The sequence below is a fragment of the Chionomys nivalis genome, chromosome 3, assembly GCF_950005125.1.
Source record: "Chionomys nivalis chromosome 3, mChiNiv1.1, whole genome shotgun sequence".
Lineage (NCBI taxonomy): Eukaryota > Metazoa > Chordata > Mammalia > Rodentia > Cricetidae > Chionomys > Chionomys nivalis.
The window spans coordinates 34,632,382-34,656,121 of record NC_080088.1 but is presented as its reverse complement, the minus strand read 5'-3'; the positions used below and the strand labels follow the sequence as shown (position 1 = coordinate 34,656,121).

The 23,740-nt window shown below is 38.2% G+C and overlaps 2 protein-coding genes across 2 annotated transcripts; both read right to left on the bottom strand.

Annotated features, from left to right (window-relative positions):
- Positions 1 to 1,747: 1,747 nt before the first annotated feature.
- Positions 1,748 to 3,006, bottom strand: LOC130871635 (N-alpha-acetyltransferase 11-like). The gene has a single exon (XM_057765150.1). It carries the CDS (start codon positions 2,988 to 2,990, stop codon positions 2,331 to 2,333), a length of 660 nt encoding a protein of 219 aa, XP_057621133.1. The 5' UTR covers positions 2,991 to 3,006; the 3' UTR covers positions 1,748 to 2,330.
- An 81-nt stretch (positions 3,007 to 3,087) lies between these two features.
- LOC130871634 (thioredoxin-like protein 4A) lies at positions 3,088 to 3,363 on the bottom strand. The gene has a single exon (XM_057765149.1). The coding sequence runs from the start codon at positions 3,279 to 3,281 to the stop codon at positions 3,090 to 3,092; it is 192 nt and encodes a 63-aa protein (XP_057621132.1). The 5' UTR covers positions 3,282 to 3,363; the 3' UTR covers positions 3,088 to 3,089.
- Between the last annotated feature and the right edge of the window lie 20,377 nt (positions 3,364 to 23,740).

The window sequence follows — 23,740 nt, the reverse complement described above, 5'->3', positions numbered from 1 at the left end:
AGAGGCCTGATGACACCACACGTGCACATCAAAGCAAATAATTTAAACTTGGAAAAAACCATGACACCCCTGGACCCAAAGCATTAAGTTTTTCTGATGGTTTTAGTTCATCTTTGCCAATCTGCTGGGGCCCAGCACCATCATTTCAGTTTCTCCATAATTAGTGCACAGAAGTTTTTTTCTCTTGATATCCAAGTATCAACTTGTCTTAGAAATGTAAAAACATTTCCGTATTATATCAAACTAAGTTTTTCTAATTTGTCTTTCATGCTCATCTCTCCCCTAAGATTAATAGCTTTCTTGAATACTTGGCAACTTGGTGGATATTTTTTACTCATTAAGGTTGTCCTTGCATAAAGTTCCAACTGGGAGAATTCATTAAAATCTAAATTCCTAACTATCATTTCTCTAGTTGAGAAAATACACTCTTACAAATCATGTCAGAATCCTTTGGCAACCCAAAGTAACTTAGTAACTTCAAGAATCTTCAGCTAAACTCGTGTGTGTGTGTGTGTGTGTTTATAAAATAATAGGTTTCCATCTGGTTTTCCAAACATTCTTAATATTATTTATCTACTTTAATTGTCCGCCAATCACTTTATCTCCTATCTTCTTTCCACTTAAATCTCTTTGCCTTCATTTTCTGTTTCTTAGAAAAAAGTATTTACAGTAGTAACTTGGTTGGAATAATCCTACGTAATGGATAATGCTTCCCCCAGAAACAAAAATCTATCAAATAAATAGACTGAAATGTGGGATACTTTCCTTCAAGACAAGGGAGTCTGGGAATCTCATAAACAACAAAGGATCTTGCCATTGCCCTTGACTGCACAACAGAAGTAGAAAGTAAAACCCTAGTGCTGAAGACAATATATACTTCAGGCACAGGACTTAAAGAAATCAAGTTGATAGTGAACTGGAAGCATCTTCCTTTTGCTAGGCAGGCTACCAGAAGAGAACAGGTACCTACTGCATTACCCATCTGTGAACCTTTAAATTACAATAATGATTGACCTGACGAGATATACCCATTGATATAATAATGGTGCAAATGTCGTGAGCTAACCAATACACATGAAACATGGAGGGGTATTGAGGAGAAGGAACTTGGGAAGAGTTAAAGTAACATGTTACAAGTGGATTGGATCAAAGTAAAATGTATTCATGTATTATGAAAAATTTTAATTTAAGGCAATTTCTTTAAATATGAAAACATCATTTTCCCCAATTGTTCTGAAGTCAATCCTATGTAAAGATCCCCTTATAAGTAAAATAAAAATTTTAAACTTTCCTCTTTAAAAATGTTTTAAAGGAATCCTCAGTTGTATCAGTTGAGCTAACTACATGATGCAAACTCATGTTTGTCATAATATGTTAAGAATACATGAATATTTTTGCTTGTGATTACAATAGGAAGGAGATCCATTTATATCTCCAGAGATATGGAAGTAACAAAGCTCAGTCAGGTCACACAGCTTACACCTGAGAAAGCTCTGATTCTGTGCAGAGAGAACTTTAGTCTTCTTATCTAACCACTAATGTAAATCTTTACAAGATGAAGAAGTCTAAATGTCTATTTAACAGCTAAACATGTCTTCCTATTAAAAAAACTTAAAGATTGAATGCTGCCCATAAAGATAAACCTTTACATTATCATTAAAGAGCACTGACCACTTTCTTTCTTTTTTTTTTCCTTTTTAATATTTTTATTGGGGGGGGTCAGAGATTACAATATGATTTCTGCTTGTCCTTTACTTAAGATCTACAAATTCTGCTTGTGCAGAAGTTCAACACCTATCTCCTTATCCCACCAAAAGGGAACAGTCTTCTTCAAAGAGGGAGGGCAGGGCATGGGCAGTTTCCATAGAAGGCAAGAGTAGGTAACTTCACCAGACAGAGGCAGAGGGCATAAGGACTAATGATGGTCCTGCTTACTCAAAAATGAAAACCCAAATAATGGCAAAAGCTGAAAGCTGGGGAGTTTCCTGAGTTATCGTCACTTCCTGTTTGGCATTCTAGGCAAAACCCTACAGCATACACACAATCAGTACAGGACAACTGCAGACCCAATACAGCGGCCGGCAGCACGGGAAAAGTCAAGGACAGTGCTGCCATGGCAGTCCTCAAAGTTCCTTGGCTCCCGCACAGCAGCTTCTGTGTCCTGGAGTGCCTTCATGATTAGGTTATGCGGAAGGCTGCTGCTAAGCGATGACAACGAGAAGTCATTTGGGTCACTGTGGGTGACTCCAGAGTAGATACTGCAGAGCACAGCCAGGGTTCCCAAGAAAACTGTGGCTAAAATGCAAGAACCTACAATGCTCGAGCGGGCTCTATGAGGTGGAATCCAAGTCTTGCAAGCTGTCTTGGACATCAGCGCTGTCTTTGCTGTCACTGCCACTGTCATCTCCGGCCAGGTTCTGCTGACAGGTCTCTTCAGAACCAGGAAGTGTGCTGCCCTGATTCTCCTTGGAACCCAGAACCACGTATCTACCCTTCTTCAGTACCAGCTGCCGTCTCAGCTCCTCTGCCATCTGGGAGAGATCTCGTTTCATGGCGTAAGCATCTTCTCCATCTGCATAGTACTTGGGCTCCACCTCACTAACCTGGAAGTTCAGGGTGTTGGAATAAAGGTGCAGGGCCGCCCTGTTGCTTTTCCTCACATGCAGGGAGACATACTTGGCGCTGAAGTTCTCGATCGTGGCCCGCGAGGCCTGGTCCATCAGCTTCTGGGCCAGGCCGAGGCGCCGGTTGGAACGTTTCACAGCCAGTGAGGTGATGTGTCCATGAGGGACATCATCGGGGTCCTCCTCCATCTTGGCCAGGACATAGCCCACGATCTTGCCATCCTCATGCTCAGCAATGTAGGAGAGCTGGGGCCAAGAGAGGCCGTGGTAGAAGTAGTACTTCATCTGGTAGTTCTCAGGCAGGCACAGCAGGTTGCAGTGCTGCATGTTCATCAGATCATCGGGCCGAGCACGGCGGACGTTCATATTGGCAGCAGATAGGCCTGTCAGGCTTGAGAACCACAGAGGATGCCACGGAGCACAAGCGACACCAACACCGTTTGCTTTAAAACAGCTGGGATATCTTCACATTAGATGAGAAAGATCTCCCACTATCTTCCATTTCTTTTCGGCGATGCTGTACAGAACCTCGTCCATCTTCATGCAAGTGGGGTCCCAGTCGTGTCCGAAACGAATGACGACCACGCGGTCCTCCTCCGACAGGATGGCCTGGTCTACCTGCCAGCCATTGTGCAGATGAGGGAGCATGTATGACATCTTGAGCGGGCCTATGCGGCCGGAAGCCGTGAACTGCCTCGTGAGAGCCCACGCGGCCCGACCGCCGGCGACTCCTCGCAGCACCAGCCTGACCACTTTCTTTTCAAAGATGATTTTTACTCTATCATTTACTACAAAATGATTTTTCTCAAAACAAATAAATGTATACCCACAGTCCTACTCTATCTTCAAACACTAATGAAATGAAAGAATGATTTGTACCTTTAAAATGAAATCTCTGGTTATAAATATTAATATCTGACATTCGTCAAACAAAGAGGTAGTTTCCCAGAAGCTGTAGCTCGCCTCTAAGTGTACCTAACCTCTGCATGCTTGTGTATGTGTACATCGGTGTGTGTATATGCAATGTGCAATGTGTGTGTGCATGTATGTATTGTGACAATGCAACTGCTTAAAGTATTAATATCTCTACCATTTACATGAGTCTTTGGAGACATAATCATTAAATGCCTGCCTTAAGATTAGTTAAGACCTCAATCAATTCTAAACTCAATATTCTATCTCTTGGCCCTCAGATCTTCTGCCACATTCAAAAGCAATTGAGGCACACAGAATAACACTATTCTCCTCAGTTAATAAATTGTTTAAATGTGACTCTAATCATTACAAGCATACTTGTAAGTTATATTGAGATGTGATTTTATTCTCAATACACACTCAGCCATTCAGTTGTATGTATATTTATATCTCTTTATCTGTTATATCTATATCTATCTCTTTGTATAAATAAGTAAATACTCATTCTTTAAAAACACTAGAATAAATGATATTCATTTTATTGCTATCATCTTCTTTTGAGACACGTGACAGGCATTAGTTTCTTTTAAGGAAAACTCAACAGACCAGGACAAATGAAACAAGTATAAGAATACACAGTTTTCAGTTAGATTTCCTTAGCACCAGCTACCAAGGTTTGATAAACACCAAGTGCATATATCAGAGAGTAGCAGACTGCACAAGTAAATTAAAGGGTTTAAATACAATAAAAGGAAAAAACTCACTGAAAATATGCAACACTTTATAAACACAAATTTTTCTTTTGTGCCTATGCCAGCAAAAAATAAATAAAGCATGGCAAATGACAATAGTAAGCATAATATCTTACCACATCACACATCTGAAAAATAAAACATACCTATCACTCAAAACAGCAACCTAAATGTTTCTGGGAACAAAATGTTCTTAAAGTCAAATTTTAATATATGATGCTGTTCTATTCTATAAGCTGAAAATTTTAGAAAAACATGTTTGTCTATGAATAAAAAGGTTACTTAAGATTATATTTTTATAACAAATATTAAAAATATTTAAAAATACTTGTCAATGAGATATTTAACATAATTATAAAGGAAACCTTGTGACTAGAGTTTGTTACTTGGATGCCAGTGTGACAGAAGAAAAACTACCTTGGAAAATTATGTTCTTCCTCCACATGTATGCTTGGGCATCAAGTATACACCCACCCTGCCACACCCCAAAAAAATGGTGATGAAGATAAAATTTGAAATAAATAAATATGCCAAATGCTAAAAGTATTTACCTTAACCCACACCCAGAATCACAAATATGTATTCTTTTGCAAGAGAATATTAGTTGTTAAGATAGTGGTAAGCAAACTACTATCCATACAACCACAGAGATTAGGTATAAAATAATGACGGATGCTAGGGAAAGATAGACCTCTCTAGGAAAGCAAAATAGAATATATGGTTATGGATGGATGGGGCGAGGGGAGGACTGGAACAGAAGGATGAAGTGGGGAGGGGAAGGGAAGAGGAGGATGAGGTAGGTAATATGGGCAGAAGCAGTGAAAATTAAGGGCATTTGATGAGTAGTGTGGAAACTTAATAGAATAGACGCTTTTAAAAATAAACAAATGAATAATATGTTATAAATAATAATGATATAAATGAATAATAGGGGATACAGAACCCCAATTGAACATCTCCTGTCACCAAATGAAGCTTCAAGTAATGAGACTGAGTTATGGCTAATGGAATTTTTGACCAAAGGGGTTCCATGGAACCCCCAAACAATATGGTTGTTGTTGAGACTATAAGGTGTTCTCTGCAAACTGACAGTAACAACCCACTGCGGAAGAAACCTACATAACTCAAGGAACATGAAGACAAGCTGGTGCCTACCTAGAGCCTACACCCCTACTGACTGCTCTTGGTATTGAAAGGTACTCTGCATGTTACTAAAAAAGAAGTATAAAACAACCCAGTACAAACTGTTCAACCTACAATAGTTCCTGATGTGGGATTCTCCTCTGTACGCTATGAATATGTTTTATACTATTGGTTAATAAAGAAGCTGCTTTGGCCTATGGCAGAGCAGAATAAAGCCAGACAGGAAATACAAACAGAGATAAAGAGAGAGAATGTAGGCAGAGTCAGAGATACACCCTGTAGCTGCTGAAAGAGAAAGAGGCCCAGAACCTTTACCAGTAGCCCACAGCCTCAGGGTGATATGGGTTAATTTAAGATATAAGAGTTAGTCAGGAAAATGCCTAAGCTATAGGTCAAGCAGTGTTGTAATTAGTATGGTTTCTGTGTGATTATTCAGGTCTAGGTGGCTGGGAAACGAAGAAGCAGTCTCTATTTACAAGTTCCTGCCTGCAAGATATACTAGGGTAATGATGACACAAAGGGTATAGGAGTAACCAACCCATATCTGACTTGACTTAAGACCCACTCCATGAGATGCCATGAGAAACCAATAGCAGACAATGCCTAGATGGCCAGAACCTGAAACTATATGTGACTATGATAACCAAATACTACTGTTCTACTAAAGGAACCATAGCAATGAAGTGACTCCTAATGACATTCTGCTATACTTGTAGAGAGTACCTTGTCCAGGAAGTCAGGACCACGAGGGGTGCACCCACCCACTGTGACAGTGGAACTGATCTATTGGGAGCTCACCAAGGCCAGCTGGACCGGGACTGAATAGGCATGGGATGAATCCGGACTCTCTGAACATGGCGGACAATGAAGGCTGATGAGAAGCCAAGGACAATGGCACTAGGTTTCGATCCTAATACATGAACTGGCTTTGTGGGAGCCTAGCCTGTTTGGAGGCTCACCTTCCTGGACCTAGATAGAAGTGGGAGGACCTTGGACTTCCCGCAGGGCAGGGAATTTGGACTGCTCTTCAGTACCTAGAGGGAGGGGGAATGGAGTAGGGGGAGGGGGAGAGGAGTGGGGAGAGGGGGAGGGGAGTGGGGAGAGGGGGCAATGTGTGGGGAGAGGGGGAGGGGGAGGGAAATGGGAAACGGGGAGGAGGCGGAAATTTTAATTAAAAAAATAAAATAAAGAGAAAGAAAGAGAGAAAGAAAGAAAGAAAGAAAGAAAGAAAGAAAGAAAGAAAGAAAGAAAGAAAGAAGCTTCTTCTACAGCAGATGAGAACAAATACAAAGACCCACAGTTAGACAGTATAAGGAAACTGAGAAACTATGGAACACTCATCCCAAAATGGAACATCTCCATCAAACCACTTCCTCAAGGTTCAAGAAACCCCACAGAAAATATAGAAAGAGTTTAAGAGTCACAGGGGAGGAAAGACACCAAAAAAAAAAAAAAAAGATAAAAAACACGACCCTCTAAACACAGCGGGAAAAACACACAGTTGAACATGTAGCAGAGGCAGCATGCATTAGGCTTACATGGGTCTGCACCAGATGCCATCCTAGAGATGAAAAAAGTGGAACAAGCCTTCATCCCTAACACAGAAGCTATCTCCAATTGATAACCACTTGTAAATGAAAATTCATTTTTTCCAAGGGAGTTTAATTTGGGAAACATGCCCCAGCAGTAGAGAGCCAACAGAAAACAAGCTCACTGGCATCTATGGAGGTTCCTTGACACATAAGATTGTGTCGGGGCATTTTTTTTATATCTTTTAGTTTTAGTTTTTAGTTATTTTTTCTCTTTTTTTTTATACCCTATACGTTCTTTGTGTATATATTGTGGCTTCCAGTTTGGTGTTTTTATGGAATGTCTTAATGTGTAAAGGAGTGGATCTTGGCATTTATTTTCTGCTTCTTATGCTTCTTCTTGAGCTCTTTACCTTCTGTTTGTTTTGTCCTATTCCAATGTGTTTTCTTTTGTTTTCTTTCACTGTATTATATTTTCTTTTACTCTTATCCATCCAATGTCTGTTTGTTTTATTATTAGAGACAGAAAAGGGGTAGATCTAGATGGAAGGAGAGGTAAGGATGGAGAAACTGAGAAGCTTGAAAGAATGGAGGGATGGACAACCACAATTAAAATATATGATCTGAAAATATATATTTAATAGAAAGTTTAAAAGCTGGTCAGTGGTGGCGCAAGCCTTTAATCCCAGCACTCTGAAGTCAGAGGCAGGCAGATCTCTATGAGTTCGAGGCCAGCCTGGTCTACAAGAGCTAGTTCCAGGACAAGCCCAAAGCTTCAGAGAAACCCTGTCTTTAAAAAAAAGAAAGAAAAGAAAAGTTTAAAAAGGGGGTACCATCCTGTAAGAAAACTTGGACTTGTGTTTACTGTGTAATAAAAGTGTTTTATAGAAAGAAAGAAAGAAAGAAAGAAAGAAAGAAAGAAAGAAAGAAAGGAAGGAAGGAAGGAAGGAAGGAAGGAAGGAAGGAAGGAAGAAAGAAAGAAAGAAAGAAAGAAAGAAAGAAAGAAAGAAAGAAGGATGGATGGACGGACGGACGGACGGACAGACAGGGAGGGAGGGACGGAGGGAAGGAGGGAGGGAGGGAAGGAGAGAGAGAGAAAGAGAGAGAGAGGAAAACAGGATAGTGTAGATTCTAACACAAGTCTTCATGCTTACACTACTTGGAGCTGCCTTTCCACTGAGTCTTCTCCCTTACCCCAAGGATCCTTTAAACGACCTCAGTCGGGGACTTTGAAATTCATCGAGCAGATTTATTTTTGTATTATGCACCAGAGGAAGTTGATGTCCCACAACTTGGGCTGTGTAAGTCAAAACTATAACTAATGACTATAAGCTAATCATATACGGAAAGTCTAAAAGTAGACTTAAAGCTTGTATAAACCAACCCTAGAATAATCAGCTATCCCAGAAACATTGCCCTTATATTTAATATTAATATGTAATTAATATTCAACACCAAATTTTCATAACAAAATATTTTACTGTAGAAAAGAATCTCCATTAAAAGACCAACACAAGAATTGTTCCTCATAAAATCTGTGGTCGATTTCATCAGGTAAAGGTCTGTGTGCTCTGTATTCATTGTTTCATTATTTTTTCTTGTTATTTATTCTTCTCTCATGCAACACAACCTGAGAGAAGCCTCTCCTCCGTCCACTCTCACCACCTTCCCACCTCCTCTCTCCCCCAAATCCAATACTCCTTCATTTCCTTTCAGAAAAAAACATGCTTCCCAGGCATATCAACTGTAAAGGGCATAACAAGATTAAATAAGATTAGACACAAATCCTCATGGGGCGGTGTGGAAACTTCCTTGGACATATGAAGGTCACTCAGGTGAGAACTGTAATACAGAACCTGAAAGGGCCATGTTCTGCAACCGTGTAAGTCTCCCATTGGTGGCACTGGGACACCAGCAGAACAGCAAAACATTCACAACACCTGTCCTGCCTGCAAGATGTGTTGGGGCAATGGTGTCTCAAAGCTTGTGGAAGTGACAAACCAATGACTGGTCTAACTTGAGGCCCAAGCCACAATGTGTGTGTGTGTGTGTATGTGTGTTTGTGTACATATGTATATAAATGAAGTGAACTTAATAGTTAACAATAAATTGAGGGGAAAATTACAGAAAAAGGCAATGCTTTTCCTCTTTGTTAGTGAATATTCTTAATGATGTTCCAGCTCTGACAGAAGTATAATTGAACTTCTTTTTCCTCCATAGCACCATGGCAACCTTGTTATTTTTAGCACATTTGTTTTAATTAAGAGTGGTATTATCTGTTTTCGTTGCTGAAAAAGAGGTCAGAAGTCACACCCAGATTTTTTTTTACAATTGGTTTTGCCTTTTTTCCCCCACTAAATGAACTAACTTCTGATAAAGATCAGTGTGGCACATGTGTAAACAAAAATAGATATCCTTAAAGTAGAAATCTAACTGTCAAACAATATAATCAAAATTTCCTGAATGGAGGCATTAATAACTAAGAAATATAACAATAAGATAGTCAAAGTGGGAGTCAATAATAAACAATGAGGAGCACATTTCAGTGGTGAGTTTGCATGCTCTTTGCTATGACCATGAGAAGCAACACAGAGTCCATACAAGGCCCCATTCTTAAAAGATCATGTGGATATTCCTTTAGAGACTCCTTTGGCTCCTCTTGTTCCGTGGCCTTAGCCTTATGTCCCAGGTTATTTCACAGGACTCTGTTTTATAGGACAAATTAAAAGTATTGAAATAGGGGATTAAATTTACTCCCATGATGTTTTATAAAAAGGGCCCAAATTTCTCATCTTTTTGATATGTTCATGATATGTTAACTATCGCTTTTCATATTGGGGAAACTATTTTAGAATTCCTCACAACTAAAATCTCTTAAGCGTTTACCATAAAAGCACAAGTACCTTTTGAAAGAGGTTATTCCTGTCTCCACCTCTGAATTAGTGCTACATATCTCTAGGCAGCAAAGTGGAAGATTACTTTACTAGTGATAAAAAAGTTATAATAGTTACCATTTACTGCACGCTTTAACATAAATTATTCTCCTGCCTAGTACTTTTCATGCACTACCTCATTTAACGTGCATGATAGCTAAATAGAATATCATGGTTCCCATAACTATTTAAGAGTAGAATTTGCACTCAGTGAAGTGTATACATGCTATAAAATTTAAAGTATTTTAAATATATGTTCATAAATATATACATACATATACATGCTTAGGAAAACATTATCACAGCCAAAATAATCCATAGTCTCAAAATCATTCTTAGTGCATATCTGAATCCATTTTCTATCAATATTGGTTGTTCTTCCCCATTTACTAATATTAGGTGTCCAATGATTTCCTTTCTGTCTTTATAGTTATGATGTAGAGGAACTTGACTCCTTATATACTACTACTACAAGTAGAAAATGGTGCTTCGACTTTGGAAAACAATGTTTCTTAAATAATTAAGCCTACACCATGTAATCCAGGCATGACCCTAAGGTGACTTGTGTGTGAATATTTATAGTTCCCTTATACAATATTATGTAACTTATATTCCAAGGGATCATGTTGAATATATAACTTCTCGGACTCTACCTATAAGTAAAAGGAAAAAAAGCAGAACAATTAGAAAGCTATAGCAATATTTCACACCAGGGTTGATGATAGACTAACCAGTTTAAGCTATTGATAGTCAAGTGGAAAGAAGCAAAAAGATTCAGAGTAAAATATTAAGGATAGGTATTCATGAATTTTCTGGTATACTGTATGGCAATTATAAGATACAGCTAAGTCCCTCTCGTAGCCATCACTTCAATAACTGCAAAAAGTGAGTTGATGGTTGAAATTAAGAGCTTTTAGAGGAAAACACTAGAGGAAAGGGAGACTGGAAATTAGTTGGAATATGTCAGACCCAGGATGGAAAGGATAGCTGGCAGAAGGAATCATACCATTTGAGCACTCTCAATGGCTGCTGGGAGCTTCACTAATGAGAGAAGTCTGGACACTATATCAAACACAGGGAAGCATGGCTTAAATCAGATCCTTATGGGATGTTCTGGGGCAAGGGTGACACAGAGATTGTGGGAGTGGCCAAACAATGGCTGGTCCAGCCTGAGACCCATGCCATTAGAGTGAGCCCACCCTTGACACTGCCTAGAATGCTGGGAACCAGTAGCTTGAAGTCTCAGAGACCTAACTAAGATAGAACCAAATACAACTAGAGAAAAAAATGCCAACATAATGATGATTAACAATATTCTGCTGCACTCACAGATTGGTGCCTATCCCAGTAGTCATCAGAGAGGTTTCATCCAGCAACTGTTGGAAAAAAGATGCAGAGACCCACAGTCAAACATGAGGCTAAGCTCTGGAAAGCCTGCTGTAGAGAGGAAGGAAGGATTGTAGGAGCCAGAGGGATCAAGAATTTCACAAGAAAACCCACAGAATCAATTAACCTGTGTTCACAGGAGCTGAGAGACTGAACCAACAACCGGGGAGTCTGTATATGACTGCCCTAGGTCTTCTGCATAAAACCAAGAGTTGTGTAGCTCAATCTTCTTGTGGGAGTCCTAACAGGGAAGCAAGGCCTGTCTCTGACTGTTCTGCTGGTGTTTGACCATTTCAAACAATTTGTATGGTATGGAAATAATTCAGCTGGGGAGGGAGCACTAATGAAGAAGAGCTGGATACTTGCAGAGCAATGCGCTTAATTTACCATTCAAAGATCAAGAGGAAGGATTCTCGTGCTACAGAGTAAAGAAGTGGGAATAGGAGTCAGTGCAAAACAATACAAGCCAATGGATGGGATGGTGAGTGATTTCTGAAGATTTTATCTGTCTAATTTCCAAATAATTAAGGAAATACGGTTATTAGTGAAAGTACAGATGGTGGAAAAGCAATCCCAAGTTTGTTTATCAAACAAAAGAAAAGAAATGTGTTCCACAACCACCTAGGAGGGCAAGGAATGAGCCAGCCAGAAATGTGTAGCGTGTTATGCTGTAGCACATGGAGTTCTCAGAGATGAGAGTCATGAAAGAATTTGAAGTCAAGAAAATACTGGGTTTTTGTCGTTGTTGTTGTTGTTGTTGTTGTTGTTTTTAAGACTCATTCAGCTGCATGGATGAAGGTGCTGAGGAAGAGGTCAGAAGGTAGTCAGGGAGAGGAAAATAAGAACATTAAGTGGAATGGCAAAAACCTTGGGAAAGTGGTATTTTTCTTTGTTTTCAGCAATGTGAGACCTATCTTTAGTAGATGTTTTACAAGAAAAGCAGTTTGGAAGACAGGTCTAGAATAGCATGAGGTATAAATTATGAAAATAGTACAAACCTGTAGAATTTTGCTATTAACCAAGACTTTGCAAATTCTACTGAAGCACTAGAGGTGTGTGCACACTAGTGGTTCTGTTGTCTGTTAGGAAAACTGACACTTAGCGGCCGGGGTCTGAAAAAGCATGGGACAAAACCGGTCTCGCTGAACATAACGGACAATGAGGACTACTGAGAACTGAAGAACAATGGCAATGGGTTCTTGATCCTATTGCACGTAATGGCTTTGTGGGAGCCCAGGTAGTTTGGATGCTTACCTTAATAGACCTGGATGGAGGTGGGTGGTCCTTGGACCTCCCACAGGGCAGGGAAACCTGCTTGCACTTTGGGCTGAGGAGGGAGGAAGACTTGATTGGGGGGGGGGATGGAAGGTGGTGGCGGGGAAGAGGCAGAAATCTTTAATAATTAAATAAATTAATTAATAAAAAAAGAAGCATTTGAAATTTGTTCAGCCAGAGATTCTTCTGTATTTACTGGTACTTTAATCTTCCTGGCCATTTGAATATCTATGGCTTTGAAGGTCTTCCATAAAATAGCCATATCTTACTCTTCTCAGTCATTCCTAGACCATTGTTATTTTCCCATATGTCAGAACTGAATATTGTATCAGGGAAAGAAAAGTATGCGTAAGGGCTTCTGTGGGAATTTTCATTCTCCCGTCTTGGCTGGACTACTAAGGCATCGGAGCTATGTTGCTCCCTTGTGCAGTGATTTACTCCAGAAACCCAGAATTTCATTCCTGAATGGATCATGCCTCCCATGTCCAGAAACAAGAGCACATGAATTAAAAAATAAAAATTAAAAAAATAAATAAAAAATAGTGTTACATGGCATGTCATCTATCATTTGAAAAAACAAGCTGCCTAGGTGAATACAAACAATGAAACTCCTAGAGCTCTACAGTAAGAGCAGGAACCTCTCTCTCTGCTCCGACACAAGCTTTTCCACTTTTCCTGATTCTCTCTCTCTTTCTGTCCATCTTGTGCTTGTACATGTATGTGCATGTATGCCCAGTGCACCTTCTAGTAATTTCTTGACAAGAGCAACTAGCAGCACTCCATCTCTGTCACTTCACTGAGCAGACTGGCAGTGAGTTGGCTATCTAAATAATGGCATTTGTTTAAAATAACTCTGGCATTACTTTGGTTACAATCAGGAAGAACCAATCTTTTAGGAAATGGGAAACCATGTCTATAATCAATGGAACCAGTGTGGACCGTTTATAGACAAGTCTCTAGAGAAGTGATGTGTTTCTCCCCTCTACCCACTCTTCCCCCAGCTCCCTCCCTCTTTCTTGTCTCCTCTTGATCTCTACCTGCTTTCATCCTCCTTGCCTTTCTCCCTTCCTCTCCTTCTTCCCTTACCTCTCCCACTTCTGTCAGAAAATACACATGGAGTCACAATACATACTGCGGTCATAGTAGTTCATTACTAACTAAAACTGAAAAAAATACATCTTAAATTATCTCTCTCTTGGAAGCCAGAAGTCAAATCTACAGCTTTTTACAGTAGGGGCTCTCACTCTCCCTGCCTAATTACCTTAATTTTTTAAGTTCTTTCAAGTCACTACACCGTTCAAATGTAATATGAAATGCTCTTCCTTAGTTCTCAGCATGTTTACTTTCACCTTTGAACAACAAAGGCTTCAGACGTGACCTGACATTGACCGAGATGATCCACTTTTAAAAGACTTAGAACAAAAGTAACTGAGCAAAGCAGCCTCACAGAACTACAGTGTCCCAAACCGAGGCCTTTCAAGAAAACAGGTTCAGGTAGAGGATGCGTCACACAGCTGCCTTCTGTTTTCCTGCTTTGGTGATATGTGAACAGAATGTTTGCCCAGGGCTCACTGGGAATCAGTGTGACAGGCTGCTGTAAAAGGCTGGCATCTTCCCTTTGTGTCAGGTAGGAACTATTTCAGCCCTAGATGGACCCTTGACATCCCACAGAAGTGAAATGATGAGGGACGGTTCATATACAGAACCTAAGCATGTTATCTTGTGGAAGTACTTGAAAGGTTTTTAAGGCCTGATGAACCTCTCCACCAATGCAATAATCCAAATCAGACAAAATCAAACTGAATAAGAAAAAGCCCACGTTTTGATACCAAGCAATCCCAGGTGGCCTTTCAGGCCCTCAGAGTGGAGACGGGGAAGGAAAACCAGAAAACCATGTATTTGCTCTCAGGATCAGGGGACTCAGTTTAAATACTCTGTGGGAGTGATCTTGAGCATCTGGGGAGGGAGATCACCATTTGGTGGACTTTCTCCGACATGGAGTCTGGACCGAGGCGACTCCCACGGGAGGGGGCTTGGGATGGAACATTCCACCCAAGCATCCCAGACTTTTTGCATATATGGATGCCATGGACTGAGGTGAAGCCTTAACACAAACAGTACTGTTATCAGTGGAAACAGGGCAGATTGAGGGAGAGGAACAGGGAGAGAGATTGGTCAAAGGTGAGAACTTTCATTATGAAGAACAAAGTCTAGCATTTAACAGTGTCACAGTGACAACAGTCAACAATGGATATTTCAAAGTTTCAATGATCTTGCCAAAAATAATCGTAAATGTTTGATATAACAAATATGTTAATTATCCCAGTGGGTTCAGTATACTGTGTATGATGATTAGATTACTTATCAACTGAACAAAAGTACTTTCTTAATGAAGAATTCACAATAAGTTGAATTCAGGGCATATCTGTGGGGATTGGGATTTTTGTTTGTTTATTTTTGTTTTTCATAATTTTTAGTTATTTCTCTTACTGTTTTGAGATTATAATGTAACTACAAATCTTCTGACTGCCTTCCCTCCTTCCCTCCCAGCCCTCCCGTGTCCCTCCTTGCTTTGTTTCAAATTAGTGGCATCTTTTTCATGAATGATACACATTCATAAATACACAAGTACACATGCTCAGTCTGTGTACTGTTACTTGTGTGAAGGACAGTTTGATTGCCTTAATTGATGTGGAAAGATGCACATTTATGGTGGGCAGTAACATTCCCATCCTTTGGGCCTGGACTATAAAAGAATACAGAAAGCTGAGAATGAAGCATGCATGCTTCGTTTCTCATTAATTTCTCTCAGCTTTTTTCTATGGATGTATTGTGACATACTGGCTGAAGTTCTTCCATTAATTTCCCTGAAATAATGGACAAAAAACTTAAATTTATATGCTAAAAGAAACCTTACTCTCTTCATTTTTAAAAATTCTTCTCTCATATATTACATCCCAGCCACAGTTTCCCCTCTCTCCACACATCTCAGTCCCTTCCTCCATCTCCTCTGTCTCTCTCCTGCTGTTTATTGTTGTAACACTTTATCACAACAATAGAATCGAGATGAGAAAACACACACTCACACACACACACACATATATATTCCAGTTTACACATGTTTATATATACTTTACTGTTACTTTACATATACCATTTTCATGTTGTTTAAACAGTAGTTATGTATCAATTTTTAAACTATGTATTTAAAAGAGAAGAATCTTGGGGGTTACCCAGACTGTCATTCTTAGTATTCTGTTGCTGTTTGGCATCATGTTATTCCCATTACTGTATCTCCTGCAAACTATTGTCAGTCTTATAATCTCCACACACATTTTCGTTTGCTTATTTAATAGGCATCACAGCATTAGAAAACATAAAAGTATATCCATTGTACACAGAAGAAAGCTGAAGGTGCGGTGATAATAATATTTGCTCAAAACATTTTAAAATGTCAGTGCCTAGATCAAAGGGTACATAATTATTCCAAACACAATAAGGCTAACAGGGTTTCACCCAAGGTGATAAGGTATGAACAATATAAGGAATGCTTTAAAGGACATTTTAGATTAATTCCTTTTCACTGTTTTGTCCTATATTTAAATGAAACTCGGAGCTCCATGCATGCTAGGTAATGTTACGGTGCCAGAGTGCACCTCAATTCCTAAACAAAGCACTGATGCATCATCATTCCTGAGCCAGCAAATAGAAAAAGTTGAAAAAGAGGAATACAAGTCTTCATATACACAAAATCAAGTATGCTCTTAATGATTTGTAAAGAATCTAACAATAAGTCAATAATTGCATTCAGTTCTTTGAGCATGTATGGGCCACATAAGATCCAACTAAAATCTTTGGAAGTGTTAGATTTGCAAATCAAGAGAATTCTCCAAACCACAATACAAATGGTGAGGAGAAAAAAATGCCCGTCTGCTTTAGTTGCACCGGTAAGATTCTATTATGAAGATTCAGAATTCTAAAATAAAATAAGTGAGCTTAATTCACTTTTCTGGCTAATATGACACTCTTTTCATCTTTCACATAAATATGATAATAGCATCCAAGTATTGGCATGAAAACTAAGTCATATATTGAAATCATTGAACACAGGTATGGCGCACAAGGGCTCACAGAAAGCTAATTGTTATTATAGAGGTTATTACTGTGGCCATTATTTTGAATGCCAGTGAAAGACCACAACTACTAGCTCTTCTCACCGAAATGTAAATGTTGAATTATGCATAATGATAGAATGGTAAACAAGACTTTTTGCAATGGTGCACAACAAAGTATTCTCCTGTAGGAAAAAAGTTTTAGACAACACAATTTCTTCACTAATTTACTAAGATAAGAAAAACAATATAAAATGTTAGTTTGTTTTATACAACAGATTTTTTTCTCATCTACACAAATTTTGTGGAGTTTATCAAGATATAGTGTCGGGACTAGTCAACATGTTGAACAGTACCTAAATAGAGGAGTGAGGATTAAGAAAGAACAAGACAAAAGAGAGAAGACAGAATTGAGAGGACTCTCAGTGAATACTGCAGCAGTCCAGAATTTATTTCTCATATCCCTTTAATACATGCAGCCAAAAGGGTAGAGCAAAAGACTACCTTACCATGGTTCAAAGAATAAACAAGCATAATCACCTCCTCAATTCTCAAAGCATCTTGTTACCACACCTTTGACCAAACATCTCCTTACTTAGCCTTGAGGAGCAAGAACAAGTTTGAATTCTCTGACCTTATATCAAGATGGAATGGAGTTACTGTGACCTCCCACAATACAGTCTTTAATTTTTTTAAAAATTTTTACATTTTTGAAGTCACTTTAAATAGAAGATATTATTAAGTACTTAAGTTGTGTAATAAAGTTTAAGCTTTTTACTACCTGATGGTTGACTCCCAAGGGGATACCCTTTCTTTTCCCTAATTACCAATTTCAAGTTTTCTTGACAATTACACCCAGAAAAAAAATGTTCAAGTACACCTTGTTTAGACAACTCTCAGAACTGTATTGACTGTGTAACTAAATAAATGCTTTTACACCTAAAACTAGTTTGCAGTTCTCTCCATGGGGATTTTCAAAATCACTCCGTGCCATAGTAGAAATGGGTAAAGGTGAAGAACTGCTAGCTGGGTGTTAATTGGGATTCACATAACACATACTGCATAATATTGCATGGGATGACTTTGGACAAAGGCATTACCTACACAGCAATTAGCTCCTATAAGTCATGTTCAAATAGATAATGATATGCACAACTGAAACTATCTAATGTACTATTATTTTCACATGCTGACAAAAAGCCAAGATGACATCATGATACATAGAGCTTTGCTATTAGTCCTAGTAACACCTACGAAAGCTGTAGATAACAGGTATACTGTTCGAATTGACAATGCGTACTAGGACATGGAATGTAGTTCAGTTGGTAGAGACTTTACCTAGCATACACAAGGCCCTCAATCACATAAAACTGAGTTTGGATGTATGCATCTGTAACATCAACTTTCAGAAGACAGAAGCAGAAAAAGTAGAATTTCATCCTCAGACCCAAGTGATTCTGTTTTAAAATGCAAACAAATAAATTTCACAAAAGCAACAACAAAGTAAGGAGAATAATATCTGAGATTTGATATTTAGACAGATTGGATGACAATTTTAATGCTTTAGGATGTTTATGCCTATCTCAAACACATTTGGCTTTTTACAAAAAGTATGTAATGCTATAGAAAACATTCTCTACATAACAATCATTTCTTAAAATAAAATTTGACATTAGGGTAGAGTTGGTACTTACTAGGAAGATGACTTTTAAACAAAGACATGGGGGATATGGATGACAGACCCTGCAAAAGCTTGAAAAAAATAAAGTTCTGGAAGAAGGACCATGGACAGCAAGGTTCATAGGAGAGAGAGAGCAAGAAAATCATTATACAATGTAGCTACCATTTCAAGATTTAAAAAGGTCCTAATAGTAACTGTCAGAAATTTTTCATAAATGTGCATATAAATAAGACACAATACATACTTTTTCTCCATCCACAGACATGTGAAAACCATGTGCTACATAATGTATAAAATATCTATTTGATGGAACACTAAAACCATTTTTTAAGTCTTGAAGGTCATTAGTTATCTTATAATACAGCTGAAAGAAGTCATAGTTGAAAACTATATGCATTTCATGTATAGGGAATAATTTATAATTTGTCTCCAAAGAAATTTTTTGAACTGAAGTAAAACTCCCATCTCTCTTTGATTTAACATAAAAACTTCATGCCTGACAACAAAGTTGACAAAGTGAAGGCAAATGGGGAACAAAAAAAATAGTACAACCAGCTCTAGGATTTATGAAGAGTATACATTGTTACTTTGGCCCATGCATCTTATAGATGGGTAAATACAGTAGGTAAAATCAAGATGGAAGTAACAATTTAAAGCAAGTGACTCATCACCCCTTTCTGACTGTTGCACACTACAGTCATTGATATGAGCAAATTTTTATTTGTCTGTTTATTTTTTATTTTACTATCCACACTTGGGATTTATTTTTGTTTTAGCTTTTATGTTTGTACAAGTTTAAACTACGCCTTACTGAGACAGAAAATTGAATTAAACAGAATTCTTAAAGCTAATTATTCACTGTAATCTTTAACTTTCTGGTACTAATATTTTACTTATTAGCTGAATTACATGGAGAAATGAAACTACATTTTACTGTATGTTTTTGATATAAGATAAAAATAAAAGGACCATTCCCTCTTCAGATTTTATTATTAGTTCACATGATGAAAGAAGAAAAAAAAATTTTAAAAACAATGATGTGGGATTCCCCTCTATATTCTGTGAATAGCATTGGTGAATAAAGAAACTGTCTTAGCCTGTTGGTAGGGCAGAACTTAGGGAGGTAGGGAAAAGTAAACTGAATGCTGGGAGAAAGGAGATGGAGAAAGAGAGAAGCCATATAGCCCCACCAGACACAGATGCTGGAACTTTAGTCAGTAAGCCACAGCCACATGGCAGTACATAGATTAATGGAGATGGGTTAAATTAAGATATAAAAGTTAGCCAAAAAGAAGTTAAAGCTAATGGGCCAAGCAGTGATTTAAATAATATAGTTTCTGTGTGATTATTTCAGGTCTCTGAGCATCCAAGAACCAACAAGCACCATCAATATAATAAAACAATTTGAAAAACTTCCCCCTAGAAAACTGAATTCATGACACAGAAACTGCTCTTTCTACTATTGCTAATTGTAGCGGTAGTTAGACAGATTTTTTTTTTGTATGAATTATGTGTGTAAAAAGAATTAGACATGACTGGGTGGCTGGCACATGCTTTTAATCCCAACACTTGGGAGACAAATCTTTGTGAGTTTGAGGCCGGCCTGGGCTACTGATGTGGCAGGTCCTTCTGTCTATGTGTTGCTTTTATTGGTTAATGAATAAAGAAGCTGTATTGGCCTGTGATAGGGCAAAAGAACAGAGCTAGGCGGGGAAAACTAGAGTGAATGCTGGGAAAAACGAAGCAGAGTGAAAGAGATGCCATGGAGACACCAGAATTAGATGTGCTGAAACTTTGCCAGTTGGCCAAGGCCTTGTGATCATGCACAGATTAATGGAGATGTGTTAAATTAATATAAGAGTTAGCCAATAAGAAGCTAGAGCTAATGGGCCAAGCAGTGATTCAATCAGTACAGTTTCTATGTGATTATTTCTGGTCTAAGCTAGCCAGTTTGCCAGGAACCAACAAGAGGCACCCTCCTTCCAACAGGCTACAGAGCAAGTTCAAAGACAGGCTCCAATGTTAAACAGAGAAGCCCTATGTCTGAAAACAAAAACAAAAATATTTGGATACAATGAAGAAAAAATTAACTGAATTATGATGATTCATTATAGCTTGTTGCAATATGAGGGAAAAGAGAAATGGGGAAAAAGAAAGGAAGGGAGGAAGGAAGAAAGGAAGGAAGGAAGGTAGATGAAAAAATATTGATAAAAGAAAGGGTTTGTGGATTATTGGGAAGAGAAAGACTAAAATAGATAAAGAAAGTTCTCTTTGCAATAGAGACCATTATAGTAAACCACAGCCCATCAAACTCGGAGTTATAGAGCCAGTCCCCTCTGTTAGATCTACAAAAGAAGTCCTATGTCTGAAACTCAATGGACACTCTGAAAAAGAGAAACAAAGACTGTAAGAACCAGAGCACCATTGCTGGGAGATTGCATCTCCTAGTAATGTCAGTAGCTGAACCTATAAAGTGTCCAAATGAGCTGGATACAGACAGCAACAATAGATATGCCAAACTGGACAGCATAAAGCTCAGAACTCAGTCCGGTACAAGGAACTACAGGTCTCTAAGAAAGGCTGAGAGCAGGAGATATTGTCTTCTCCAGGGAGGAGTACACCAACTAATTATTTAATAGTAAATGGTAGGCCCTGAAAAGATATATACAAGCAACATTATACGGACTGAATGGGGTGAGTTTATGTATTTAAGAATATATATGTATATATGAAGCAACAATTAATGTAACAGTAATTAATGAAAAAAGAAGCTATTAGTTTGAATGAGAGCAGAGGGGTTGTATAATGGGGATTTTGGAAGTAGCAAAGGGAATGGAAAATGGTGCAATTATATTTTGTTCTCAAAATATAAAAGAAATAATTTTTTTACATAGAGCTGAAAAGGCTGGAGAGATGGCTCAGTTGTTAAGAGCACTGGCTGCTCTTCCTAGAGGTTCTGAGTTCAATTCCCAGCAACCACATGGTGGCTCACAACCATCTGTAATGAAATCTGGTGCCCTCTTCTGGCCTGCAGGCAGAGCACTGTATACATAATAAATAAATTTTTAAAAAAACAGAGCAGAAAAACTTAAAAACAATTAAGACACCAAGACAACCAGATAGAAACATGCAGAAGACTGGGAACCCGCATGAGCATCTCTTATTCTTTGTTTTGGATTACTTTTCGTCAATGTCCTGAATTTTTCTAAAGCCAAAAAAGAATGTATAAAAAGTGAAACTTGGTTTCAATAGTTATGAGCAAAATTGCCTATTGATAAGATGGGAACACTCATTCGCGTTTTCTTTTCTTTTTGTCTTTTTCAGTCATTAAATAGTCTAAAAGATTATCCTAGAGACATCTTTTAAAATTACATTCTTCCTTTGATTTTACTAAAAGTAAAAATAGTCCCATAGTTATGTTCCGCCTCACTGAAATCACAATTAACGTCTTTTGAACTTTTCTGAATAATTTTGTATGTGAGTTAGGCTGGTCTAGATCTCATTTCTTTTTTTTTTTTTTTTTTTTTTTGGTTTTTCGAGACAGGGTTTCTCTGTGGCTTTGGAGCCTGTCCTGGAACTAGCTCTGTAGACCAGGCTGGTCTCGAACTCACAGAGATCCACCTGCCTCTGCCTCCCGAGTTAGATCTCATTTCTTAGTGAGACTAGAAATCCAGTGGATTAAAAAAGAAAAGAAAAACAGAAAGCAGTCTACTGTGGGCTACTTAATTATTATTTATGGAAGCTTGAAGTTAATCTGAAAGAAAAACTTAAGGTATAATTGTCTGCAGTCATAGAAAATTTTATTTTTTTAATATCTTTGTTACCACTTTGAAAAAGTAACCCATATGTCCAAAGAGTATCTTGAAGTACTTGACAGTGATGGCCCAGCTATCATCAGGTAGATGAACTCAAATATAACTTGTCAGTGTTGTTTATTATTGTATTTGTATTTTTTTTTTTTTTTTTTTTTTTTTTTTTTTGGTTTTTCGAGACAGGGTTTCTCTGTGGTTTTGGAGCCTGTCCTGGAACTAGCTCTTGTAGACCAGGCTGGTCTCGAACTCACAGAGATCCGCCTGCCTCTGCCTCCCAAGTGCTGGGATTAAAGGCGTGCACCACCACCGCCCGGCCTATTGTATTTGTATTACATAATTTCCCTGTGTGTGCTTTGTCAAGTTACAAGTTTATAAAATTAAATTTATAAAGGAAAAACAGTGGAGAACATCATATGCAAGTGCATTTTTAAAGTAAATAAATAAATTCAATGCTTTTAATTTTTAGTTCAAAACACGATATGAACTGATCAAGTCACCAAAAAGTCTCTCAAGTGGGAGGTACAATATGTTTATTAGATTTCTCATGGTTTCTCTTTTTCTAAGGAATGAAGGGGAGAAAGTCATGCTAACATTTCGCTTTCATACAAAACAATGGTAAGAAATATTGAAATGAACAACTCAGCAACTGCCTCTTTCTTTGATTTGGATGTCAAGCGAATCAAATGAAGAAATGGGTCCCACAATCCAGAGTTTAACTCCTACAGGTTAACTGCTTTCTACTACGTTAACAGACAACCAAGCGTGATGAGGACTGTTCCACCGAACAGTTCATATGCAGAAATTAAATGTTAACAGGCGGTCAGCCCACAACCAAGCATGGTGAGGACTGTTCCACCGAACAGTTCATATGCAGAAATTGAATGCTAACAGGCAATCGGCCCATAATCAAACGTGATGAGGACTGTTCCACTGAACAGTTCATTTGCAGAAAGTAAATCCTAACAGGCAGTCAGCCCACAACCAAGCGTGGTGAAGACTGTTCTCCGGACGGTTCATATGTAGAAAGTAAATGTTAACAGGTGGTCAGCCCACAACCAAGCGTGATGAGGACTGTTCTACCGAACAGTTCATATGCATAAATTAAATGCTAACAGGCGGTCAGCCCACAACCAAGCGTGGTGAGGACTGTTCCCCTGGACGGTTCACATGCAGAAAGTAAATGCTAACAGGTGGTCAACCCAAATAGTTTGTCTTCTGAGTAATTCATTTTCTCCCATTTTATCCAAAAATATGAATTTACTCTAAAATAAGAATTTACTTTATAATTTCACTTTAGAACTACAAAATGAAGTCTTTTCTCATAAGAAGTATTAAGGGGAAAAACGGAGGCTGAGATTCTGAGTCTATTTCTTGTGCTATTGTTTTTACTGTTTTTTCAGCACCAGCACTATTTATTATTTTTATCATTTAGTCTTATAGGGTATAAACTCCTAAAGGTACAAACTCATGTTTAGTGAGGTTTTTCTAAGCTCCCTAGTAGGGTTAAAACAAATCCTTTTTGTTTAGTTTTTTCTTTTTCTTGTTTGTTTCTTTGCTTGCTTGCTTATTTTAAGACAG